Consider the following 26543-nt stretch of genomic DNA (forward strand, 5'->3'; position numbering starts at 1 on the left):
GGAATCGATTTGGTACTGAGCTGTTTCTCCTTTCTGTCAAGGATCTGAATCGGTCTCTCGAAGTAGCTTAGAGTTTCATCAAGTTCGGCTTCGTCAGGCTGAAGAACATGTGAAGTATCGGGATGATATTTCCTCAACATCGAGACGTAAAATACATCGTGAATTCCAGATAAAGAAGGAGGAAGTGCTAACTTGTAGGCTAGATTGCCTATCTTCTGTAAAACTTCATACGGGCCGATGAATCTCGGTGACAACTTCCCTCTCTTCCCAAATCTAACAGTACTTCTAAACGAAGAAATCTTCAAGAATACACGGTCTCCCTGATCAAAAGATAGAGGTCTGCGATGGATATTCGCATACTTCGCTTGTCGGTCTTGAGCAGTATTCATTCTCAATCGAATAATCTTCACCTGCTCAGCCATATCACGAATCATATCTGGTCCCAAGTCTGGGGACTCAGACATCTCATCCCAGTACAGAGGAGATCTGCACTTCCTTCCGTACAACGCTTCGAATGGTGCCATACCTATACTCGTCTGAAAGCTGTTGTTGTATGAAAACTCAACGAGAGGCAATGAATCTTGCCAAGTAGTGCCAAAGTCAAGCACCACTACTCGTAACATATCCTCCAGAGTCTGAATCGTCCTCTCAGACTGCCCGTCCGTCTAAGGATGATACGCTGTAATCAGGTGCAACCTAGTACCAAGAGCCTCTTGCAGGCTGTGCCAGAAGTGAGAAGTAAACCGAGGATCTCGGTCAGAAACAATCGATCTCGGCACACCGTGCAATCTAACAATCTCTCTAACATACAAGTCGGCCATCTGATCATGACGATATGTCATCCGATAGGGAATAAAACAAGCAGACTTCGTCAACCTATCAATCATTACCCAAATAGCATCACATCCTCGAACAGATGGGGGTAGCTTCGTGACAAAATCCATCGAGATATGATCCCACTTCCATTCCGGAATAGATAAACTGTGCAGAAGACTTCCCGGCCTATTTCTCTTGGCTTTCACTTGCTGACAGTTCAAACAACGGGATACAAACCTCGCAACATCACTCTTCATCTTCTTCCACCAAAACTGACTTTTCAGGTAGTTAAACATCTTCCGGCCTCCTGGATGAACACTGAACCGACTGCAATGTCCCTCTCGCAGAATACGCTGTCTCAACTCAGAAATACCAGACACAACAATACAGTTATTCACAAATAAAACATCATCCCTGACCTGAAACTCAGACTGGTGTCCAGATCTCACTTTCTCTATCGAATTCTGAATACTCTCATCGGATTTCTGTGCTTCTCTGATCGACACAAACAACTCTGGCTTGGCATGGATAGCACAAACTCTGATAAGACTCCTATCTGATTCAAACTCCAATCCAAAATTGCAGCAGTCGTCAATCAAATGAGACACACCGATGGTCGAAAGAGATAAAGAACAAAGCTTGTGACTCAAAGCATCGGCAGCGGCATTCGACTTCCCCGGGTAATACTTAATCTCGCAGTCGAAGTCCTTCAATAAATCTAGCCATATCCTCTGTCTCATATTCAACTCAGACTGTGAAAATAAGTACTTAAAACTCTTATGATCAGAAAAGATCTCCAAAGACTCACCGTACAGATAGTGACGCCAGATCTTCAAGGCAAAAACAATAGCAGCGAGTTCAAGATCATGAACTAGATAGCGAGTCTCGTGCGGTTTCAACTGTCTCGACGCATATGCTATCACGTGCTTCCTCTGCATAAGAACACAACCCAGACCAGAATGAGAAGCATCGCAATACACCGAAAAACCTCCAGAACCTGATGGAATAGAAAGTATCGGAGCACTAGTCAATCTCTTCTTCAACTCAATGAAACTGGTCTCACACTCTTCAGTCCAAACAAAAGGCGCGTTCTTCTGAGTCAGCTGGGTAATCGGCTTCGCAATTGAAGAAAAACCCTGGATAAATCTGCGATAGTAACCCGCTAAACCCATAAAACTTCAAATCTCAGGCACAGAAGTCGGCCTACGCCAGTTCATAACTGCCTCAATCTTGCTAGGATCAACAGAAATCCCATCTCCCGAGATAATGTGACCAAGAAAAATGACTCGGTCTAACCAAAACTCGCACTTCGACAGTTTGGCAAACAACTGTTCAGTTCTAAAATCTGCAAAACAATCCTCAGATGCTCTGCATGATCAGCACGGCTCTTTGAATAGATCAGGATATTGTCAATGAAAATAATTACAAACTCATCTAGAAAACGCTGAAAGATTCGGTTCATCAACCCCATAAAGACTGCTGGAGCGTTAGTCAAACCGAACGGCATGACAAGAAATTCAAAGTGGCCATACCTCGTTCGAAACGCAGTCTTAGGAACATCCTCCTCACGAACTCTCAGTTGATGATACCCAGATCTCAAATCTATCTTCGAATGAATACACGAACCCTGCAATTGATCAAAAAGATCATCTATACGAGGTAAAGGACACCTGTTCTTGACTGTCGTCTGGTTCAATTGGCGGTAGTCAATGCAGAGACGCATAGAGCCATCTTTCTTTCTAACAAAGAGAACAGGAGCACCCCAAGGCGATACACTAGATCGAATGTATCCCTTGGCAATCAATTCTTCCAACTGGGAGCCATTCTATACGGGGCTTTAGAAATCGGCTGAGTACCTGACGTCAGTTTGATGCCAAATTCAATCTTACGAATAGGCGGTATCCCGGAATCTCATCTGAGAACACATCAGAAAACTCTCTAACCACTGTTATATCAATCAACTCAGGGCTAGACTTCAAAACATCGATCGCATAAATCAAAAATCCCTCGGCTCTTTTTTGCAACAATCTAGTCATAGACAACACAAAAATTAAAGGAATTCTAGAACGAGAACCCTTACCAAAGAATCTCCACTCGTCTGACATCTCTGATCTGAAACGGACTATCTTCTGAAAACAATCTACTGTAGCCCTGTACTTAGTCAAAACATCAATGCCAACTATGCAGTCAAAGTCAGACAAACTAAGTACAATACAGTCGATCTCGATCAAATTTCCTTCAAAACTCAATCCAAAATTTCTAACAAAATTCCTCGCAACAATTCCTCCACCCAAAGGTGAAGTAACAGAAACTACAGCAGGTAATGGCTCAAAAGGCAAGGCATGCATCAACACAAATTTCTCAGATATGAAAGAGTGGGAAACACCTGTATCTATCAAAATATTAGCAGGATAATCAAAGATCGTACAATTACCTGCAATCAAATCATCAGGTGCAGCCTGAGCCTGATCCTCATTCAGAGCATACACTCTCGCCTGCTGCCTAGGAGGTTGGTTCAAATTCTGGTTACCTCCTTGACGATTCTGTTGTTGAGGTTGGAAAGAGTGAACTGCATTCAATTGCCTCTGAGGCTGAGACGACTGTCGAGAAGCATTTCCACTCTGTGCTTGCTCAGAGCCCCGTTGAGGACAAAGTCTAGCATAATGCCCCGTCTGCTGACAAATATAACAATTCCCAAATATTCCCATACACTGGTCACTGGAGTGACAATCTCCACACTTGCTACAAAAAGTACCAGAGGAACCTGAACCTTGACTATAACTGTTCTGTTTTGAGCCTCCAGAACTTGAAGAGCTACTTCCAGAGTTCTTAAACTGCTTTCCTTTGGGACGAAAGTAATTCTTCTTATTACCTCCACTGCTACCACTTTCAGTCCTCGGTGGTTGATTCTGGTAATGGGACTGTTGGGCCTGAAACTGCTTCTGTTGTTGCTGAGGGGCAAACTGATTCCCTCTCTGTCTTATCAGTCCTGCTTCCACACCCTTGGCATGATCCATCGCATCTGCAAAGTTATTCGGCCTTTCGGTATTCACCAGAACAAAGATATCAGGGTTCAGACCGTTAATAAAGTGGTCAGCTTTCGCTTCCTCATTCTCAGAAATGTGTGGAGCAAACCTCAATAGACTGTCAAATTTGGTAACATAATCTTCGATACTCAAATTGCCTTGCTTCAAATTTGCGAATTTGGCATTCTTATCCTTACGGTAAGAAACTGGGAAGAATCGTTTATAAAACTCAGTCTTGAACATAATCCAGTTAATAAGAGTACCTCTGTTCTCCATGGCTTTCTTAGTTGAGGTCCACCATTTCTTAGTCACTCCGTGTAGCTGATGAATAACCAATCTAATTCGCCGGTCATTGGAATAGTCGAGAGAATCAAAGAGCTGATCTATATCATCCAGCCAGCCCTCGCAATCCACGGGATTCTCCATACCTTTCAAGATCGGTGGTCGGAAAGATTGAAACCTTTTCAGTAAGGTTTCCATAGGGGTAGCCATGGCATCCATCTAATTCTCAACCATATCGCCCTGGTCATTCGGAGGAGTCATTATAGGTGGAGTTTCAGTCGTAGTAAAAACTGGTGGAGTATTCATGTTCAATCTTCTTCGAGTACCCATCTAAAATCAAAGGGATTAGAACACATATATCTCAATCTCAAAATTCCAGTGTCCCACAACCTCTGATCTTCTTACTCAAGCCAAAAGATGGAACTCGGATTCAATGAATGATTATAGTTCATATCTCAATCAATTCATGCTTTATAAATTAAATCACATAATCATGTAATTCAAATAGTTCACAAACAATAAAACATGCTCGCATTGTATCTAATAAATTAATTAACTAACTCAAACACATGTGAGAAGCCAATACAAGCGGACTCGATCTACCTCGCACTCTTCTAAATTCAGTCCAAGATCTTAACGCTTTGATACCACTTAATGTGAGGCCTCGATTCTAATCATATACTTAGAGTAAAGCAATAGATTAACACAATTAAACAATAAGGATTAAGACATCGAAATATATTTTTTTTAAAACGTGCCCGCTCGATCGGTAAGATCCTACCGATCGAGCGGCCAAAAAATTCTAAAGCCACTGCCCAGAAATCAGGACGCCCGCTCGATCGGTAGAATCTTACCGATCGAGCGGACACAAAATGTCCAACTCTTGGGTTCCATTTACAGGGTGCTCGCTCGATCGGTAAGTTTCAGCCGATCGAGCGAGATGCTCTGTACCAGAAAATTCTGGTTTTCTTCTTCAATTCCAACTCAACTCAAACCCAACATCAATAACATAAAATCCTATTCAACAAGATACAAAGGATTAGATCTAGAGTTATACAATCCTCAAAATATAACATGCATAAAAATCCATTTAGTTCGGACTTATTCAATACAAAAAGGAGTTCGAAGAACATAAACGACTCCTAACATCCAAGCCTCACTCTATCCTCTCAATCGTCTAGCCATGATGTCTCTGACTCAATCCTGCCCCACCTGTTGCCAAGTACATATACAAACAAAGACAACAGCCGGATAATCCGGTGAGAATAATATTTCCAGTAAAAGAGACTAGCATATAATAATATGTAAATATATCAAAACATGATATAAAATCAAATTCCACATATTCATCCAGTAATTCATTCAATTGCGGAATTAAAATGATATGCATGACTTTAAAACTTCTGGATTATCAGACTCAGATAATCAAATGAAATTCTTCTTTCTTTCTTTCTTTGGTTTGGGATCCCGAGGTTAAAATATCCAACGATCACACCGAACTCCCCTTTCGAGGTGGACGAGGTATATTTTAATCCTCTAGACTCTAGGGCATTATAGTGAGTTAATCGACACTTGTAGTAAATCGCCTACCAAGGCCGCTCAGCTTTAATCTCCAGATCATCTAATTCAAAATGAATAATCAATCATCTGAATATGAATGCATATGTAATCTCATGCATTCAAATATAAATTCAACCATAAATTCATATAAGCATATAAACATGCAAGTATGTGATTTCTTCTAGGACACTCGAATGAATCCGGATTCGAGTTAATCGTCCTATTCCATTTCAAAGTCATCTTATACCTTCTCGTCATTTCAAACTCTTCAATCTGAAAATATCAAATCCTCAATCAATATCCAACAAGTTCATCAATCGATAAAAGAAGACATCGATACTATACCGGCTCGACTCTTCTAAACTGATCAAGACTGCAAGGCTCACAATCTTCAAGAACGTCAATTCAATCTATCAGAAGAAGTCATGGTGATCAAAATCGATATCAAACTCATATCAAACTCGTATACCTTAAAACATCAAAACAACGTTCAAACTTCAAACTGACGGCATAACAGCTATATACTGATCAAACCGGAAACGCAGATAGCAAGATAACAATCCAAAGAACTCATAATCAACCTCAAACCTCAATTCCAACACAATCCCAACACATCACAAAATCAAGGTTTTCGAAAATAATATGAAAAATCATAACAAATCCGATCGTCGTTAGATCTTCGAACCGTCTTAGATATACGATCACTGCTAACTCATAATCATCCTCTCCGAATATCAATCAATTCTAAAGACATCCAAAAATTCAAACCTCTTAAAAATAAGAGAAACTTACTTTCAAACGGAGCACTCGATGCTATGATCGTAGATATCAAGTCAGAATTCAATTCTATCGGACGGATTGAGCTAGAATCGAAATCACAAAAGCTTGGGGAAAGCTTTCTCGCCTAAAATGGTGAAGGGGCGTTGTGGAGGGGATGAAGAAGTGATCCAAGGACTTATTCAAAGTCTAATTATATAACAAAACTCAATTTTGCATTTTAGTCCCTGAAATTTCCAAAAAGGTCCCTGATTAATAAAAGTTCGATCTCGAATTCTGAAATCACTGATTATCTCTAATAACATTAATTAAGATAAAAACAGAGAGTTACACAGTAAGAAATTCACAGCCTTCTCTACTCCACAAGGACACTATATTTGGGAAGTTATGCCTATGAGATTGACTAATGCACCCCAGATATTTCAAAGAAAGATGGATAACCTTTTTAAAGATTATTTCAACTTTATGTTTGTTTATATTGATAATATTCTGATAGCATCAAAAAAACATAGATGAACACGTTAAACACTTAGAGATTTTCTCTAAAATTTGTAAACAAGAAGGACTGGTCTTATTTGAAAAGAAAGCAGTCATAGCAACAAGGAAAATTGAATTTCTTGGTATTTAGATTGATGAAACTGAAATAATTCTGCAACCCCATATTGTGGAAAAGGTAAAGAATTTTCCAGATAAACTCAAAGACGTAAAACAACTCCAGATTTTTCTTGGAGTAGTTAATTTTGCAGGGATGTTCATTAACAACCTAGCAATGTACAAAAAGGTTTTTAGTACTTTGTTAAAAAAGGATGCTAAGTTTATATGGACCGATGACCATACTAAAGGGGTAAACCAATTAAAAGAAATATGTAAGAATCTCCCAAAAATGGCTATACCCTTAGATGAAGATGATATGGTATTATTTACGGATGCCAGTGACGATTGGTGGGCAACAGTCCTTACCAAGATCACTCCAGATGGGGAAATACCATGCAGATACTGTAGCGATATTTTTTCAGAATCAGAGGCCATCAGATGGCATATCAACGAAAAGGAATTTTATGCAGTTAAAAGGGCTTTTGAAAAAATTTCATATTTTTACTTGCTAAAAAATTCACTTTGAAGGTTGATAACACCCAGATAAAAGTTTTCCTAAGAAATAAAATTGAATCTAAACCTGAGAAAGCTAGGTTATTAAGATGACAAGCATTATGTCAAAATTATATTTTTGATATTGTTATTATTAAATCTCATGAAAATATTCTTGCAGATTTCATAACAAGAGATGAAAGGCAGTGACGTGGATTCCATCATGAAAATGCAGAGGCATCTCAGGAAACATCTTGGGTTGCTTCAAACCGAGTTCAACCAGTTAACCATTAATGCTGAAATGGCCGGCAGGTTATAACAAGCTGATCGGATCAAAGTATCTAATTGAATTACAGGATGTATGCAAGCTCAAACACAACTATGAGCTGATATTCAAGGGCCAATTATGAAGGCTATAGAGAAACCATTGGTTTCTCATAAACAAGATATGATAAAACCATTGGTTTTACAAAAAACAAAAAATACAACCACCGGTTGGGAAACAAAATGTTGAGGAAGCTAAAAACTCAAGAAACAAGTGATAATCTATCATCAACTTTTGATGATCTAGATGAAGCAACAATTGATGAGGATTTCTCATCAAGTCAACCCTCCGCCTCTGGGGTAAAAGAGGAAGAGATCAATCTTAGGCCCAACACTGCCAAGGGCAAATCTAAGATCGATACTAACCCAACTATTATTTCTTCATTTCAGGTTTATCAATAAAGGTGGGAGAAATTAAGTACAAGAAATGAAATTAACCCTAACACTTGTAGGGTTGATGTGGCAGGGATATATCCAAGGGTTTGGCTAAAAAACAATGTCAATCCTAAGGATGTAAAGCTCTGGTATGAATTTGGAGCCTTGGCCTCAGTTTATACAACGTCACCAAGCTTCTTGGAGATATCACAGTTACCGAAATGGATTCAGGAAGCAGTCCAAGAAACATGGGCAAATAACGACCATTTGTCCAGAGGAGATGTGCTTGAGTTATACTTTTTCAGTACAGCTCCGGAACCAACAGTGAAAGGATCACACGAACCCTTTCATTTCATCAAGCTAAGGAGACCTGATATAAATAGTCACAAATTTATCAAGGATCCTAAAACTGAAGAAATACCCTTAGTGTCCACTTTCGGGGAAAATTAGATCTCAATCAGAAGGGCATGGGATATTTGGGTCTGTCTTACTGAGATGGACAAAGTCAAGTTTCCATTTAAATTTTATCAGAATTATGTGAATGGATCGTTCCTGTTAAATACAATGACAGGGAAAACTACAGCCTTTGCGGAAGAACTCTTTGAAAAGAAGAGAAATATTTTGTGGAACAACAAGCTACCGAGGAGTAAAGAAACTCGCCGAAAATTTTGTAACATGACTCATATTGGACGATGGTCAGAGAATATCTGCTCAGAATGCCCAAATCAAAAGGAGCCAGAATTTGGAAAAACCTTTAGACCCCGAACGGATCGAAAAGATTTTTTCGAGACAAGCAAAGGTGGACAAGGACCACTGAAGATGCGTTTTCACAGGGGCCTACTTCAAAAGCAAAAGATGCCCCGACAACAATAAAGCAAACATTTGAGGAGATTAAATTCAAAATAAAGTGGCAGACATGTGATTCCTCCACTAGTAAAAGATATCATCAATAATGACATAAAGAATACAAGACAGCTGCCTCCTCCACTAGTAAAAGATGTCATCAATAATGGCATAAATAAAATACAAGACAGCTGTAAGATTCCCTGAAGTTTCTCGGTGAAACGAGTGGAACCTTAGCTATAAATACAAGTGTTCAAGGAAGCTGAAGATATCAATCATTCCCTTCAGTTTTCTTACAAATAAATTGTTTTAATATTTCTCTTTCTATTGTATTAAGTTTTCTTTCATGTATTTCAAGAACAAAGCTACTATAAGTAGCTAAACAAGTTGTCTTCTCTTCTTCAAAGGAGTTGATTTATGTAATAATATTATGTCTGAATAATTTCTTTAAAGCCTCTTGTTCTTTCATGCTCATATTTTATAATTAAATTTATATATTATACGCCTTAAGATAGAAAACGAATTAAGGCTGTGCTGGGTGTCGTTGAAGGAGCTTGTGCAAAAATCATCTGTTGCGACTGCGTGGTTGGAGTGTGAGGAGCACTTCGTAAAACTCGACATGTATGACCCGACGACATTTTGGTCAAAGAGGTATTTGAATTTAATTCATCTTATGAAAGCATGTTAGACCCTAATTCGGAGTATATCGGCTGGAAACCTTGCGTAATTGATAGTCTTGCATGGCCGGGACTGGTTCGATAGATTAACAATGCCACGTACAAAAGATTAGTTACTAAATAATATTTAATTCAAAAATGGGGACCACTAGGGAGTTGAAATAAAAAAATTGTAGTTAAGGAATTAAGATAAAATTTAAAGGATTGATAGGGATTTTTAAATCATTTACCCCTTTAGCATTGTAAATAAGACCACAAAACGTGGTATCAAATTGTCCATAAAAAACCTGGTGGGATTTGGGTAGTAATTAGAAGATAACATGCATCAAAATAAAAGTCGCCTGCCTGCCTTTCTTGACTAATATAATTCATATTTCAACTATACGTACTTTAGTTTGGTTAAAATCCAAACATGTGTCTTGGTCGGCTATATCTTCGAATTTTAATTGAATTGAATGTTCAACCCCACATCATTTTATCCCAATAATATTATTTTAAAAAAAAATTTCGACTCCCAGTCAATTGATTGATTAATCATAAAGTACACAAGTTAAATTCATAGTTACATCACAGAGAAAAACGAGACGAAATTCCAGTAAAAAATAAAAATAAAAAGGAAGGAAATTCTGAGTGCTATATAGATATGAAATGGAATGATAATTAATATTTTTATATATATCGACGAACTCGATGAACTGGTGGGGGGTCTATCCAGGAAAAATCGAGAAAAGTAAATAGTCAAATTAAGGCTCAGAAATTAAGGAAATCCACAAAGACAAAGATATATCGGTGCTTTAATTTCATGCCACGTAGAATATTTTTTCACATACGTAAATTAAACTCACACGTTACGTTATATCATATAGAAAAAACATCCGTTGACCTCTTTGCAGTTGAAACAGTACTACTTTGGATCCTTGAAAATGAGAACATTATTATTTGCATGTCAATATTTCGATTTCAGCACGTCCATTTTCTCACTGGGACCAAGAATTAAAGAAGTTAACTCATCATATATAATAATTAGAAAAATGAATGCATGTTACATTATGCAACTATTCCACTGTAAAAAGCCATCTTTTTTCTCGAGATAGTTTTGTAACTTCAAAAGTTCGTTCAGGGACAAAATACGACGGTATAATTGGTTCCTGCAGTGCAACGAACAAGCTCTGGCTGATCATCTCTAGGGTAAGTATAAGCTCTCGGGCACTTGCTCCGGAAAAACCGCGAAAACTTGGTCGGCCCGCAGTAATTCCCCGAACCGCAACAGTATTTGTCCGTCTTAAACACCGTGCATGGATCGCTGCACCCTCCCGGAACCCGCAGCTGCGTCGGGCAAAATTCGTTGATATCTACGGTGCATTCGATAGGCCTTCCGCATTGCCCCGAGTCTGGGGTTGCCTTAACCGGTACATTGAAGCCATCTACAAGAGATAAGTCGATGAAATCCAAGTCGTTGAATATGTCGAGTCTGTATCTGAAAGCAGTGACGGGAGATTCCCCGTAGTTTTCACATTGTAGGAGGTCGTCACAGTTGCCGGTTTGGCATTTGCCTCTACCGGTTTCGTCGAAGGAGCAGCCGGTTCGAGCCCAAATCCGGCCTACCGTCCCGTCGGGGACGGTCAGTTTCCATGTTTGGTCGCGTTCCAGCCGCTGGCCTCCGCCGGGCACCGCGGCTGCCCATATGGTGAAGGGGCAGTTGTTTGTTATGTTAAATGTGATAGCATTGATGTGGTTGAAGAAAAGAGTGCTTATGAGAAAAAAGGGGAGGGATTTGATTATGTTGATCATGTTTGAAAAAAGAGTATACTCCTAATTCTGAAAAAAAAAAAATTGGTTATAGATTATATATATGAAGCTCCCAATAATTATTATTTCATGTGAATCAATTATGGTTGGCTAGCTCTTATGAAATGTTTGTGTTTGTATTTGTGTGATTGGACCTTCTGTCAAAGTGTTGAAAATTTTCATGCAATTTATAAATTTGGCCTTTGCATATGAATAAGATTTATTCGCGTCCATTCTTACAATAATGTCTTAAAAGATTAATCCACTTACATAAATATTCAGGGAAATTTTTTATTTTTGGTCAAATAAGTTGTCCATTTTTTGGTTTTGGTCTATTAATTTTTTAAAATTTGATTTTGGTACAATAACTTTTAATTTTCAGTGATTTTGGTCCAATTGCTATAGTGACAACTAGATACGTCAACGTTTTTCGCTGTCACGTCATCATTTTCCGATACCAAGTCAGTATTTTCCGGTGTCACATCAACAGTTGGACCAAAATATCCGAAAACTTAAAGTTAGTATACCAAAACAAAATTATGAAAATTTAATGAATCAAAACCAAAAAATAAACAAGTTAATCTCGACGTAGTGTTGCTTGATGCATTAACCATTATATCAACCCGAGGACAAAATTGAACTAAACAATATTAGAGCGAAAAGATAACAATTGTCCAGTAGTTTCCGCTGTTGACTTTCAAAAGATGCGGAGCCGCCAGACCCAAAAACGGTTGAGTAGATGCTACTCGTAGGGTACTATCTTGCGGGTGACGTGGCAGCTCATGATTGGTTAAAATCAATGGGTTCCACGTAAGACCCACTAATTTTAACTAATTATGGGCTTACATGTCACCCGCAGGATAGTACCCTGCGGGTGGCATGTACTAAACCCCCGAAAACATGACCGTAAAATCCAATTCGAATCTGGAAAACAATTTTAAAAATTATTTGAACCTAGCTAATTATGTATTACTACATGATCATCATCATTAATTTATTACTATTGGCATCTTACTTTCTGAAGAGAGGCTATAAAATTTCTTTTAACATTTCCAAATTAATTAATAACAAAGAAAAAATATTCTAAAATCATGCAAACGGCATAAATCAAATTGGTTTGGTTAATTTTGCGTGGTTTGGAAAGCATTTTGAATCGAAGTTAGATGATTTTAATTTTTTCAAACCAAATTAATTAATTATCATGAAATTAAATGTGCAGTTGGATTATATTTAGTTCATCAGACATGACCAAAGTCCCAATTTTAGAATGAGATTTCAGGTTTGAAGTCCAATTATACCAATATATCTTTGACTCAAAGTGATATAGTTGGATGATCAGAAGACGTTAAGTAATTATAAAAAAAATTATAAAATTCTTATGGTGTACATACTTAATCTAAGGTATATATGTTTGCACATGATACTTAAATTGTGAATTTAATTTTCTTTAGAAAAGTTTTCAAAATTTTGTAAAAACAAAAGGTGATAATAATTTTTTTAAGCATTTGCGGACACCAGTATGCCAAACTTGAAACGCTAAAATTGTACCCCAACTAAGTGCCAATTTTTTATAATCTATTAGGGCATGATTGGTACGTTGGAAAGGAATAAGGTAGGAATGAAATCGATTTTGGAATGAAATGATATTGGAAATAGAATGGTTGTTTTATTTCATTCCAACAATTGATACTGTTAAAATGAAAAATGAATGAAATGAAATAATTTTTAATAAAAAATCATATTTTAACTACATATATCAAAATAAGAGTAATTCATAAACTTTTTATTATTTTTAATATTGAAGTTGTAGCAATTATTATAAAATTATCATTATATAGTTTCAATAATTTACATTTTTATTTTATAATAATAATTGTTATTTTATTATAATAATAAGATACAATTATAATATTATTATTTAATTTAAATAATATTAATTATTATTTTCAAAATAATATTAAATAATAATAAATTTTTTTAATAAATAAATAAAATTATTTTTTATAAATACTTTCATAAATAATAATAATAAATAAATCATAATAATAATAATTAATATTACAAAAATATCATTATTAATATAATAATAAAATAATAACATAATTATTTTTATATATATAATAATATATTGTTATTATTATATAAGTAAATATTAATTTAAATATAAAAAAGATTACTCATAAATATGAAAATGGTAGGTGGGAATGGTCATTCCATCCAAAAATGGATGGAATGACTATTCCAATGGGAATGACCATTCTCATTCTCATGTCAAACCAAACCAAGCATGAATATAGGGAATGAGATGGGAATGCTCATTCCATTCCCACCTCATTTCCTTGTACCAATCATGCCCTTAGTGTAAAATCAACTACAAGAACATCGATAATCGTTTCGTTCCTTTTACAAGTGCAACTATAATCTTGTTCTGTTGCTGGGCAGGTTTAGTACTTTCTAGCCAACATTTTGAGTTAATACTTTGGTAAATTGGTAGTAGAAGGAAAAATGCGGTAGGTTTTTAAAATTTTAATCACAAACATATACATACACACGCACGCATGCAAACACATGTAACATGTAATATGTGATTTATTATCCATCTAGGAAATCAAGAAGGATTATTTAATTTGTACGTGTATTACTCATCCCTTGAACAACAAATTCTTTAAGTTTACTTATCAAATAAATTAACAGATCAAGAAAGCCCATCAAGGGAAAAAAACCACAGTATAGTTGCTTCCTGAATCCTGCAGTGCATGTAGCGAGGAATGGCTGATCATTCTTTGGGTAAGTATAAGTATTCGGGGTGTCACATCAACAGTTAAATCAAAATCATTGAAAATTAAAAGTTAGTGTACCAAAACCAAATTTTAGAAATTTTATGACCAAAACAAAAAAAAAAATGACAAATTAATGGACAAAAAACCTATTTTTCCTATTTTTAAATAATAATAATAATAATAATGAATCAACTTAATGTGCATTAATATAATTTAATGAAGAAGTAATGAGTTATATATAGTATCGATCCAAGGTTTTATTTGATGGGTGATTCTACATGTACACGAAGGGTTATATATTGGGTTACATATTGGGTTATACATTGCACTTGATAGTTGAAACTTGAAACAAAATGGAGGGATGTTTTGTAATTAATTCCAAATATAATGTATAACTCAATATATAATACGCCGTGTACATATAACATTTTTTTTTGTTTATTTGAGATGCATCAAGAAGAGTCCTCGGTATTGAAATTTGAACACCCCATTTCACTCCCAAAAAAAATAAAAATAAATAAATAAAACTATATGTTGAATTAGACTTTGCATGTGTGATACACTATATAAATACTATGTATTTAAATATCTATGTATATTATTTTATTTTAAATATTTGATTTTAAAAATTAAGACGAAATTTTTCATAGGGGTATTTTTGTATAATCATTATATATAAATTCGATCGTGTTCATTGGAAAAATAATCCAATGGTCCTTTGATTGATAGAAACCAATTAATAATGGAAATCCTGGTCAACAAATTTCGTGGAATTTATTTTTAGATGGGAATTTGTTAAAACCTTGAAATATCGGGTTTGAACTTGAACACATAAAAATTCTACATTTTTCTCACTAACATTTATGTTTTATTATGACCGAAATGAATAAGTGGGGTAGATATCTAGAAATAATGACATTATTGAATTTAGAGATAGTAGGTTTCAACAATTCAAAGGAAAATTAATATGACCAATCAAATCTAAATATGTAATGAAAGAAAAATATGTATTTAATCCTAAATATTCGATATATTAAATATTGGGTTTTTAAATTAAATAATATAATTTTTTTAACAATATATGACAGTTTTAAATTATATATATATATATATATTACAAGAAACATTTATTTAGGAAAAGTTAAGATTTTGGTCCCGTAAATTGGTATATTCTGAATTTTAACCCTATAATTTATCGAAATTTTGTTTTTGGTTTTTTTTTTCTCGGAATCAATTTATCCAATATATTGTTATTTGATATCGATTATCTCTTACGTGACACATATAGACAGATATAGTTCAAATTAAGTCAGACTACGCATGTTAAAATCTATTTAAAAATATAAAAGGGAAAAAATAAACCAAAACCACACAATATTTCAAAATGATATTGATAATTAATAGGATAAAAGCTATTCATCTTGCCCAAATAGATTTTAATATATGTAGTATATATTTTATTATCGTCACATAAACGATGTAAAAAAAATTAATTCACGGGGCAAAAAAACACAAGTTACTGAATGAAACTAAACATCGACAAATTATAATACGAAAAATTTTAAACATATAAACTTACGAGATAAAAAATCGTCCTTGCTTATTTAGCTTGAATTCGGCACTGAAACTTCAAACAAAGCATATTCCAGTATGAAATTTTCGAAAAGGTAATTGGCATATTGCACCTCTTAAATATACACCTTAGACATATGGCACGATAAAAAAATATATAATTTTGCAGTTACACCCCTATCAACATACAAAAATTTGGTACCATTTCTTCAATGGAAGGTTTCACTTCTTAAATTCGGTAAGTGTAACCATGCTGTTTGTTTCATTTCCTTGTTTAGAAATTTGGTTTCAGGCTTAAGAATGCTCTATTACGATTTTGGTTGTTTATTACGGAATATTGGATTTGGAGCTACTTATGATCCGCTGAACTTGCATATCATGTATTTGATTAATTGATCAAGTGATGTTTTATAATCTTTTGTGAAGTTCTTCCTTGGGAATGATTTATCATGATTCTGTGGTACATTGTAGGACTTCTGCTTTGATCAGAACTGCAACCTCCATCTTTGCCTTGCTTCGACAAAGATGGCTGTCGTTGCTAAAGTATCACCCATTTCTCTTCGGACAGAACCTAAAAATCCTCGGTTGCCCAATTCGAATAATCTTAAAGGCCAGAATTTTACTCAAAGAGTTTGTAAAACCCATCAATTTCCGCTGAAAATATGCCACCCGCATTCTGTATTGAGCTCCAGCTCTTCCTTTGCCGCCGAGCCCAACTCACTTTTGACTCAGTTATGCATCGAAAATCAGCTAAATCAAGCTATAAAGTTCTTGAACTCAATTGCAGACGAGCCGCAAAATGACATTGAGGAAGAAACTTTTGTTTCTTTAGTAAGACTGTGTGAATTTCAGAGGGCATCTAATGAAGGATTATTAGTTTACTCCTTTGTGTGTAATTTGATGACACGTTTGAGTTTAAAGCTTGGGAATGCGCTCTTGAGCATGTTTGTGAGATTGGGTAATTTGAGTGATGCGTGGTATGTATTCGGGAAGATGGAGGAAAGAGACGTGTTTTCATGGAATATTTTGATTGGTGGGTATGCAAAGAATGGTTTCTTTTATGAGGCAATCGAGTTGTATGGAAGAATGTTGTGGCTTGGTGGGATTTGCGTTAGGCCAGATGTATATACTTTCCCTTGTGTATTGAGAGCTTGTGGGGGTTTGGGAGATTGGACTTGGTGTAGGGAGATTCATGCGCATGTTTTACGATTCGGGTTCGAGTCCGATGTTGATGTTGTTAATGCTTTGATCACCATGTATGTCAAATGTTATGATGTGTGGAGTGCACGGACAGTGTTTGATGGAATGTCTAGGAGGGATGTGATCTCGTGGAATGCGATGATCTCTGGGCATTTCGAGAATGGAGAGTATTGGGAAGGGTTAAGATTATTTTTTGCAATGAGGGAGCATTGTTTTTGCCCAGATGTGATGACTATGACAAGTGTGATATCGGGTTGTGAGGTTATTGGTGATGAGAGCCTCGCGCGAGCGGTTCATGGCTATGTTGCTAAGATGGAATATGGATCTGAGTCTTCGGTCTACATCTCATTGATTCAGATGTATTCAAGTTTAGGACGATGGGGTGAAGCTGAGGAGGCTTTTGATAGAATTGAGTGCAAGGATGTGGTATCTTGGACATCAATGATTTCGGGTTATAGCAACAATGGGATGGCTGAAAAAGCTATCGAAACTTATAAAATGATGGAGCTAGTGGCCGAGGGCGTGACGTTGGATGAGATCACTATCGCGAGTGTCATTTCTGCATGTGCTTCTGTGGGCTCTCTTGATTTTGGCATAAAGCTTCATGGGATTGCTGAACGGGTCGGACTTATAGGGCATATTATGGTTGCAAATGCTCTTCTCGACTTTTATTCCAAGTGTAAATGCATTGACAATGCTTTGGAAGTATTCCACCAAATTCCTGATAAAAATGTAATTTCGTGGACAACAATTATCCTTGGGCTTCGAATCAATAACCGAAACTTTGAAGCCTTGATCTATTTTAGGCAAATGATACTTGGTTTAACCCCGAATGATGTTACCTTGATCTCTGTACTCTCTGCATGTGCAAGGATAGGAGCATTGATGTGCGGGAAGGAAATCCATGCCCATGTATTGAGAAATGGGTTGGTATTTGATGGTTTTCTTCCAAATGCTCTTCTTGACATGTACGTTAAGTGTGGTAGTACGGAGTCAGCACTGAATCAGTTTAAGATTCAGGAACCGGATGTGGCGTCTTGGAATATTTTGCTGACCGGTCATTCCAATAGGGGCCAGGGTCATCTTGCCACTGAGCTATTTAACAAAATGATTGAGTCCAAAGTTAGTCCGGATGAGGTCACTTTTACAGCACTGTTACGTGCTTGTAGTCGATCCGGAATGGTCACTGAAGGCCTGCAGTATTTTAATGCCATGGAAACTGAGTTTTCAATTGCTCCAAATTTGAAGCACTACGCCTGCGTGGTGGATTTGCTTGGCCGAGCAGGAAAGTTGGAGGATGCTTACATGCTTATAGAAGGAATGAATATGGAACCAGATGCAGCAATTTGGGGAGCCTTGTTGAATGCATGTAGGATCCATAGACGAGTCGATCTCGGCGAAGTGGCTGCCAGGCACATTTTTGGGATGGATAAGAGGGACGTCGGATATTATATTCTCTTGTGTAATTTGTATTCAGACAGTGGTAAGTGGGATGAAGTTGCAAAATTGAGGAAGATGATGAGAGAGATGGGTCTGGCCATCGATCCTGGTTGCAGTTGGATTGAAGTTAAAGGAAAGATCCACGCGTTCCTCAGTGGAGATGGTTCTCACCCTCAAATAACCGAAATAACTGCTCTCTTGAAGGGATTTTACCACAAAATGAAAGTTGCTGGTCTTGGTGATCCAGAAGAAAGTTATGCAAATGAAGTTGAAGCTTCGAAAGCCGAGGTTTTCTGCGGTCATAGTGAGAGGTTAGCTGCTGCATTCGGGCTAATAAACAGTGTCCCTGGGATGCCTATTTATGTAACAAAGAACTTGTACATGTGCAAGAGCTGTCACGATACGATCAAATTCATGTCCACCACGTGCAGGAGAGAGATTTCGGTACGGGACACGGAGCACTTCCATCGTTTTATAGATGGGAGCTGCTCGTGTGGTGATGAAGGCTATGGGAAATGTTTTGTTAAGGAAATAACTTGAACTGGCTTTGAAACTCGGAATCTCGAATCCGCAAGTTGCACAACAGCATACTCTCTCCTTGGTCACTGGAGTTTACTAGCAGATGTACATGTTATTGAGCACTACACATACTCCAAAGAAGCTGGCACTTTGTTTACTGCTTAGAAAAGCTCGCTGGTTCGCCTTTGGCTCTGGAAGATCTTGAACTAAAGCTAATGGGTTCGTATCGGCTCCGGACACTGGAACTCGAGTTATGGTCAACATGTATATTTGTTTGTACAACTAAAGCTAAAGCTAATGGGTTCGCTGCTTACCTATATGGATTCAGTTGAGACATGGTATCACGGTATTCAGGAGATCAACTTGTACATTGTTTGTACAACGTTGTCATACATGTCATGTCCACAAGGACTGCCGGTGCCCATATGTAATTTTCATTATATACAATATCTAGGAACATTTCAAGGATTTCCGGCTTAAACAGGTCAAATATGGATGGTTTAATTTTATGAAATCATACTTAATAGTTTTGTTTATTGCGTTAAATTAATGGTCTTTTTAGCTTTTTTTTTTACATAAATTAAGAGACGTCTGTTTAGCTGTTAAAAATAGTTTTCATAGGAAACAGATTAGTATCTGTATTGAAATTCAAAACCAGTATGATTGTTCAAATGTCGTTAAAAATTATATTGATTTTCGTGCTTTTGATTTTTAGTTGATATAAAAATAATTCATTCTATATTTAACTATAAAGAACTTAAAATGGTAAAATACTTTTTTTTAGAATAGTTAAAATACTATATTAATAAATAATAAATATAAAAATATTGCTTCAATAAAATTGTAAAAATATTGTTAAATAAAATAACAAAATGAATAATAATAAAAAAAACACACATGTATACATATAATATAGCAAATTAAATATGTATAATAAGTAGAGGAAAAGAAACAGAGGTGTTAAAATTTAATTAAAACCAAGAATGAATTTCATACAAAGGAGCTTTCCTACAGTAACTCTTACCAACACATCATATTCAAGCAAATTGGGAAGCGAAATAGCAGGCGATCATAAAACTGCACAATCTTTTCATGCATTTGAATACTGAAAATAAAAGTGCATCCCCCAAGTACATTAGCAGACAGTACACATAGTTTAGAAGTCACTACAAAGGTGGCGGGTGATGCTCGTCGCCAAATAAGTTCAAACTAACAAAGATTTCAGTTGGGGTAAAAAAAACATTAACGACGATTCTATATAGAAAGTTAAGGTTTTTGTTTCTACTTTCTAAGACTAACCTTTGTCTGGTACTCCATGTTCCTCGCCTCTGAGATCGATTGTTGAGAACTCAAACCACTACAAGTCGGGAAGCTTGTATTATTACCTGGTAACAGATGAACTACATTGTTTTTCTTCATTTGTTCCGAATGGCAAGGAATTTCATTCTGAAAAATGGTTTGTACAACAGATCCTGATGGTTTATTGATGGGATCTTTAGCTTGATTGTAAGGTACCCCGGACTGATTTCGAAAATTACCTGAATGTGAAAAAGTTTCCCCGATGGGAAGTTCCCCTGTAAGAGTCTTAAATGCGAAATCTAGGCATGGATCGGACCAAGAGCTCCCGAATTCATAGCAGAGTTGTGATTCTTCAGATATTGCACTGTCCTTTGGTTTATGCTTATCATCTGGAATAGCTTGGTTCTCAACCAGAGGTTTTTTGGCTTTGTTCGATGGCTCAACTTGTTGAAGTGTTTTCTTGCCTACAAATTCAAGCCTTGTAGCGACACCACTCCAGGCAAGCTTTTTTGATGTTTGTGAGGCCAAACTTAGATCCTCTCTTTTCTTGGATTTTCTTAAGCTCACTGGGGCTTTAGCAGTTTGTTTCTCAGTCCTACTCGCTGGAAGGTTCAGGCAATCCTTGTTCCTTGCCTCAGAACTAGATTGTTGAGAACTTACACCACTACAAGCCGGGAAGTTGGGATGTTTATCTGGCAACAGATCAAGAGCCCCTTTATGCTTCAGTGGTTCTGAATGAGGGGGGATTTCACTTTGAAAAACGCCAGGTACATCAGAATCCGACGGTTTGGAGAATTCATTCGATTGATTGCATGGTATGCTGGACCGATCTCTGAAGCAATTAGAAAATGCCAGCGTTTGTTCATAAGGTATTTCCTCTGTAAGAGTCTTGAATGCAAATTCTAGACATGGATCAGGCCAAGAGTTCCCAAATCCAAAGCAAAGTTGCGACTCTTGTGATCTTATACTGTCGTCTGCTTGCTTCTCAACCCTAATAACCTCCTTTTCTGCTAGAGGGTTTTCAACATTTTTCAGTGGCTCGATGTCTCGAGGAGTTTCATTGACTACAACTGGAGGTGTTGCAACCTCTTTCGAGGGTGGTACACCAGAAGACAAAGGAATATCAGCGACAGTTGCAAGAGAAGAACTTGGTAATGTCTTAACTTCACTACTGGGGGATCTCTTAGCAGCAACTCTAAGTGCCTGTTTGCTTGGAATCAAGTTGGACTGAATCTCAGCTTTGCACCCTGCAAGCCTTTTCGACACTCGTGATGGCACTATTAGACCCTTTCTTTTCTTGGATTTTCTTGAGCTCACCGGAGTTTCATCTGCTTGTTTTTCGACCCCACTCGAAGGAATCTCCGGATGGGTCTCAGGATCAGTTTTAGCTAATGCTTCATCGGTTGATTTCAAGTCTACGGTTGGTTCAGTGTCAACTTTCATTTCAGCATCCTTGTCTGGATTTTCACATGATTCATTGTCTTCAAGAGTACAAGCACTGTTATCTTTCTTTGGTTCAGAGATCTTAGCATCTGGTTCTTCCGGACTTTTTGCGCTCGAGCTTTCGCCACCTACAACATGTATATCATTTTTCAGAACAGCTAAAGTATGTGACTACATCATGTAAATTATCGAAACTTGTTTCCCTCTTAAAAATAATAGACCAAAACATAAATGTATGTACCTGGATCTGATTCTCCGGAAGCTAAAAGTTGTTCTGTCTCAATGTGCTCGGACAACTTATTATCTTGAGATGATGACTATAAAAAGAAAATAGACATTTTCGTGAACTAAGATGTAAAAACAGAACAACTTAATATCACACATGAATCGTCAATAAATCAAGGCCAAACATCAGAAGATAAAATAGCTCCCATCAGCATTAGAATATAACAGTGCAAGGAAGACTGAAGTCTAATATTTCGACTCTCCTCAAAGCATCATTGCACTGGATACTTGACAACAGGAGGAGGTTGTTCATGACGTGAAGTTTGAAACTATATTGCACTCAATAGTGCAGTTAAGTTACAAGTTGAACCATAAAATTTAGGATCGATGGTGGGCCACAGAGACAAAAATCACGAAATTTGAAGGTCCCACGACGACACCTTTGAACTTTTCCTATGTACAAGCAACACAATTTCATGCATCTTCAAAGAGATTATCATTTCAATCAAGTATTTAAACATCTCATAATTGTTCATGGAATCAAAAAGTATTTTTTCCTCTATTAATTAGAAGTAGAACCGTCCAACATGCAAATGCCCACACCCATGACCCAAGAAAAAAATACATACAAAAGCTCGAAAAAAAGGCATTACATTTTTCCATGGCCCAAAACACTTTTCCATCATACCAACTACGCATTTTGAATCATACAATACATTTTGTGCCTAGAATACATTGTTTTCCATGTATTTTTGGCAATTGTTCCAAATTAGAATAATTATCATCAGATTATGCTCTTACAATGATTTTACATAACCATCATTTCACAATCCAATCCACATTTAATTTTTATGACGAATACATAATCACAATTTAGGTGATGTAATCACATGCCCAGCAATTTCTTTTGGTTTGGTGGAATTTAGGCGCAAATTGTGCAAAAAAAATATAATGCGGCGATGAATATTAAGTAAGAAATAAAGAAACAAAATATTAAGTAAGAAATAAAGAACAAAGCTATTAACTCACATGGATTTCATTCTTAATCAATTGGAGCTCATCACTCTCCATTTTCTTTGGCCTGGTCGCGCAGTTACTGATATCCCTGTTTTCCAGATATCGCATAACATCTTTTTTTGAAGAAAATATGTAGCCACTGTTTGGATCTATGTAGTACTTCAGAAAATAACCAATCGCTCATTAATCATACGACACACAAAAAATAGTAACATTATTAAAAGCAAAAGTGCAGTATAAATCAAAATATTAAATACCCTATCATTTCTAATCTTATTCCCAGATTTACTCGTCCTGATTTCTATTATCCATCCTGGAGGTATTCCATCAGCTGATTCACTCTCACGTGCAACCTAGACATCATTAAAACGTAAGGCGGTGCAAATATTTTGACGGAAACTGTGATTAGTAAATCGAGCTCAACACAGAACAAACCAATTTGAAAGAATGTTTCCCCTTGTTCTTCCTTTCAGAGTTGCACCCTGAACTAGCAATAGGCATCTTTTGTGGAGAAATTTCGAACTTCAAAGAGGGCTCATCCTCAACTTCAAGCTGACTTTGTGGAGAAATTTCGGACTTCAAAGAAGGCTCATCCTCAACTTCAAGCTGACTTTGTGGAGAAATTTCGGACTTCAAAGAGGGCTCATCCTCATCTTCAAGCTGACTTTGTGGAGAAATTTCGGACTTCGAAGAGTGCTCATCCTCAACTTCAAGCTGGAACCAAAGCATGCAAGACATAATGCATCATAAAAGTTCAAGAACATGGAACATTAAATCCAAATTTCCATTGTTTGGCCAGGAGGACAAAGAAAAATTAAATATTTTTCAGTGCAAAAATTAGAAAAAAGAGCATACTTTCTTTTTTTTGGCGGCAGTGTCACTCTGATTTACAGTTCCGAGGTATCGAATAACCGCTGGCCTAGAATAAAATTTGTTTCCAGTTGATGTATCGGTATACACCTGCAAGACAAAATACAGTGAGAAATCCAAAATTATTGTATCCTGAGAATAAGCTGAAAGACATGATTGTTGTAGGTTAAAGCAAGTGAAAAAATATGGAGATGAAGGAAAACCCCAAGCACAATACCCAGCCTCACTATAACAAAGCATCAAAGGTTTGCCCAATTTTGTGTGTGCATTTGAAATCTTCATCATTCACATTCTTGCCGTTCTATAAAAATTGAAGGAAAAAACAATGTAAAAGCAGCATCGCGACACTTGCAGAACAACAACAATGCACTCTACACACTTCTGAAGACATAATAGGTTTTTATAAAAGATGACATATGCAATACACCTTCAAGGAAATAAATTATATTAATGATAATGAAAATTCGGGAAAAGAATTGAATGCATTATGTGACGCCTAGACAAAAAATAAAAAAGAAAACGACAAGATAACAACTTCAACCAAAGTAAAACCACCAGCAACCCAGACAACAATTAAAAACGAAAACGACAAGAATTTTAAAACACAGATTGGCAACACATGCAAACACTTGTAACTCGAGGACTTTAACATGGCCACCCTGTGACTGACTCTCAAGTGAATCCACTGAATGATTAAATAAACCATATATCCACATGCTTGTTAATAATCACACTTAGCCAAATGTGGCAAGTTTGTACAAGTTTTTACCGCTCTAGTTCGAAACCAGAAAGTTCAACAACTCAAGTAGTATGAAAGCTATCAACAATCAGTCAGACCTCGACTTTGCGTTAGTTGAAAGACAAGAATAAGTTTCTAATTGGAGATATATTGCATACTTTCCAAGTCAACTATGAAGCGTAAATAACCGTTATTTTTCTTCTTTACGAGGTCCAATCATTATCAGATCCTCAGCACAATGAAAATTACAAATGTAAATCATAGCAAATAACACACGTTAACACGTGTCAATATCTTTTTTAGTTCGAGGCTTCTCTAACGGTAACAAATACACAATCTCCAAAAGTAAGGAAATTCATCATGAATTCAGGGCAATCGAATTTAAGAACCACCATTCACACTAATTACAAAAGCCCCATCTCCACAGAGCCAATTACCATGATCCTCTGCCTAGTTATGACACGAAGCTACTAAACGACAACGGATTGATTTAACCAAAATTAAGCCAACAATCTCCACTCCTCCCGCGCAAACACCGGAAATTCAAATCGAGGAGAAGGTAAGTGTCGAACCATAGATCAACGACACGTGCACACAAGATAACTCGAACCTTTTTTATCACCTCTACCCGCTAATGGCTAACTGATTCTTGAGCCAATCCACTTAAAGATTGAATACCCCACATCAATTTGTCTGTTTACATATCTATACGTCTCTAAATGCAGCAAATGCATACGAGGTTTTTTTATCATTCCATACCAAATCCAGTAACTCTACCAATTCAAGTAATACAAGATCAGCTCAATAATAACCGAATTATACGAAATCAACATTTCCACTGTTTCCAATTTGCAATGCACCGGCTATAACTACAAGTAATTCACGGAGCAAAGATCAAACTTTTAAACTCCTAAGTTTGCCACCGAACAATCACACAAACTCAGACCCACGAAAAAGGGCAATTAATTGAATTTAAACATTAACAAGCAATTGAAAAAAGGGGGAAAAACACACACACACACACACAAACAACATTTTTTTTACCTTGATTTTCCTCCCATCCTTGACTTTAATTTTCTCAGTAAAGCCAAGAGGAGGCCATTCCGGCGACTTCCCGGCAACCATTGAGACAAAATTAGAAGATTTGTGGCCAGCTACGGTGTGAACACTGTATCATAAAAACTTGTGGATTTGGGTCAAGGATTTGCTGCATAGGAAATGAAGATTTGGTGAATTAATATAGAAAAAGAGGTAGGTCTGGTGAATTGGACAAGAGCGTTCTTGGATACACGTGTTGACAAATATGCTTGCAATGGCTGGAAACTGAAAATACTGTGAGCGTGAGAGATTTTCTGTAAAGTGGGAAACTGTATTGCTGCTGGCTAACTTCACATCTCACTCTTTAATTTACGATTCCATACATCTAAAAACATTTGGTATATTTTAAAAATCAAAACTTTTACTCGAGAAAAACCAAAAATCAAAACTTGACCATATTTTATTAGACTTTTTGTTGCAAGTTACAATCTTTCGATTTAATGATATTTGAAATAATATCGGCATCGTTTCAAATTTGCAATGATAATTATACAATAGCTTTTCTTTTGAGATCTAAAATATTCTTGATATAAACTTCCCATTATTTTACAATGTCTCCAAATTTAAATAAAGAGACTTTTCGACACCACGGTGCCAAAGTTCGGACACACTTTGAATTAATGATTGTCATTATTATTGATTGCTTTTGAAATTTTTGAATAATTATCAAGGGACTGAATTGTAATCATGGTACAGTTGAAGGGCTAAAAACAAAATACCCTTGTGGATAGGTGTAAACTGCAAACTTTCTCTATATATAACACGGGACTCCAATTTCTATCATTAC

At 36.5% G+C, this 26543-nt stretch overlaps 3 protein-coding genes across 3 annotated transcripts; 1 reads left to right on the plus strand and 2 right to left on the minus strand.

The window, feature by feature from the left end:
• Positions 1–10839: 10839 nt before the first annotated feature.
• LOC140873705 (thaumatin-like protein) lies at positions 10840–11557 on the minus strand. The gene has a single exon (XM_073276923.1). The coding sequence runs from the start codon at positions 11555–11557 to the stop codon at positions 10883–10885; it is 675 nt and encodes a 224-aa protein (XP_073133024.1). The 3' UTR covers positions 10840–10882.
• Positions 11558–15918: 4361 nt separating this feature from the next.
• On the plus strand, positions 15919–19601 carry LOC140873699 (pentatricopeptide repeat-containing protein At1g15510, chloroplastic). Its single transcript, XM_073276917.1, has 3 exons — positions 15919–16001; positions 16076–16144; positions 16378–19601. Exon 3 carries the CDS (start codon positions 16432–16434, stop codon positions 19084–19086), a length of 2655 nt encoding a protein of 884 aa, XP_073133018.1. The 5' UTR covers positions 15919–16001; positions 16076–16144; positions 16378–16431; the 3' UTR covers positions 19087–19601.
• A 499-nt stretch (positions 19602–20100) lies between these two features.
• On the minus strand, positions 20101–26259 carry LOC140873672 (uncharacterized). The gene is made up of 7 exons (XM_073276880.1): positions 25703–26259; positions 23905–24009; positions 23485–23763; positions 23307–23402; positions 23062–23208; positions 22049–22124; positions 20101–21935 (listed from the first exon to the last, which is right to left on the minus strand). The coding sequence occupies exons 1-7, from the start codon at positions 25781–25783 to the stop codon at positions 20347–20349; spliced, it is 2373 nt and encodes a 790-aa protein (XP_073132981.1). The 5' UTR covers positions 25784–26259; the 3' UTR covers positions 20101–20346.
• Between the last annotated feature and the right edge of the window lie 284 nt (positions 26260–26543).

This window comes from Henckelia pumila, unplaced genomic scaffold (assembly GCF_033568475.1).
Source record: "Henckelia pumila isolate YLH828 unplaced genomic scaffold, ASM3356847v2 CTG_80:::fragment_1, whole genome shotgun sequence".
NCBI lineage: Eukaryota > Viridiplantae > Streptophyta > Magnoliopsida > Lamiales > Gesneriaceae > Henckelia > Henckelia pumila.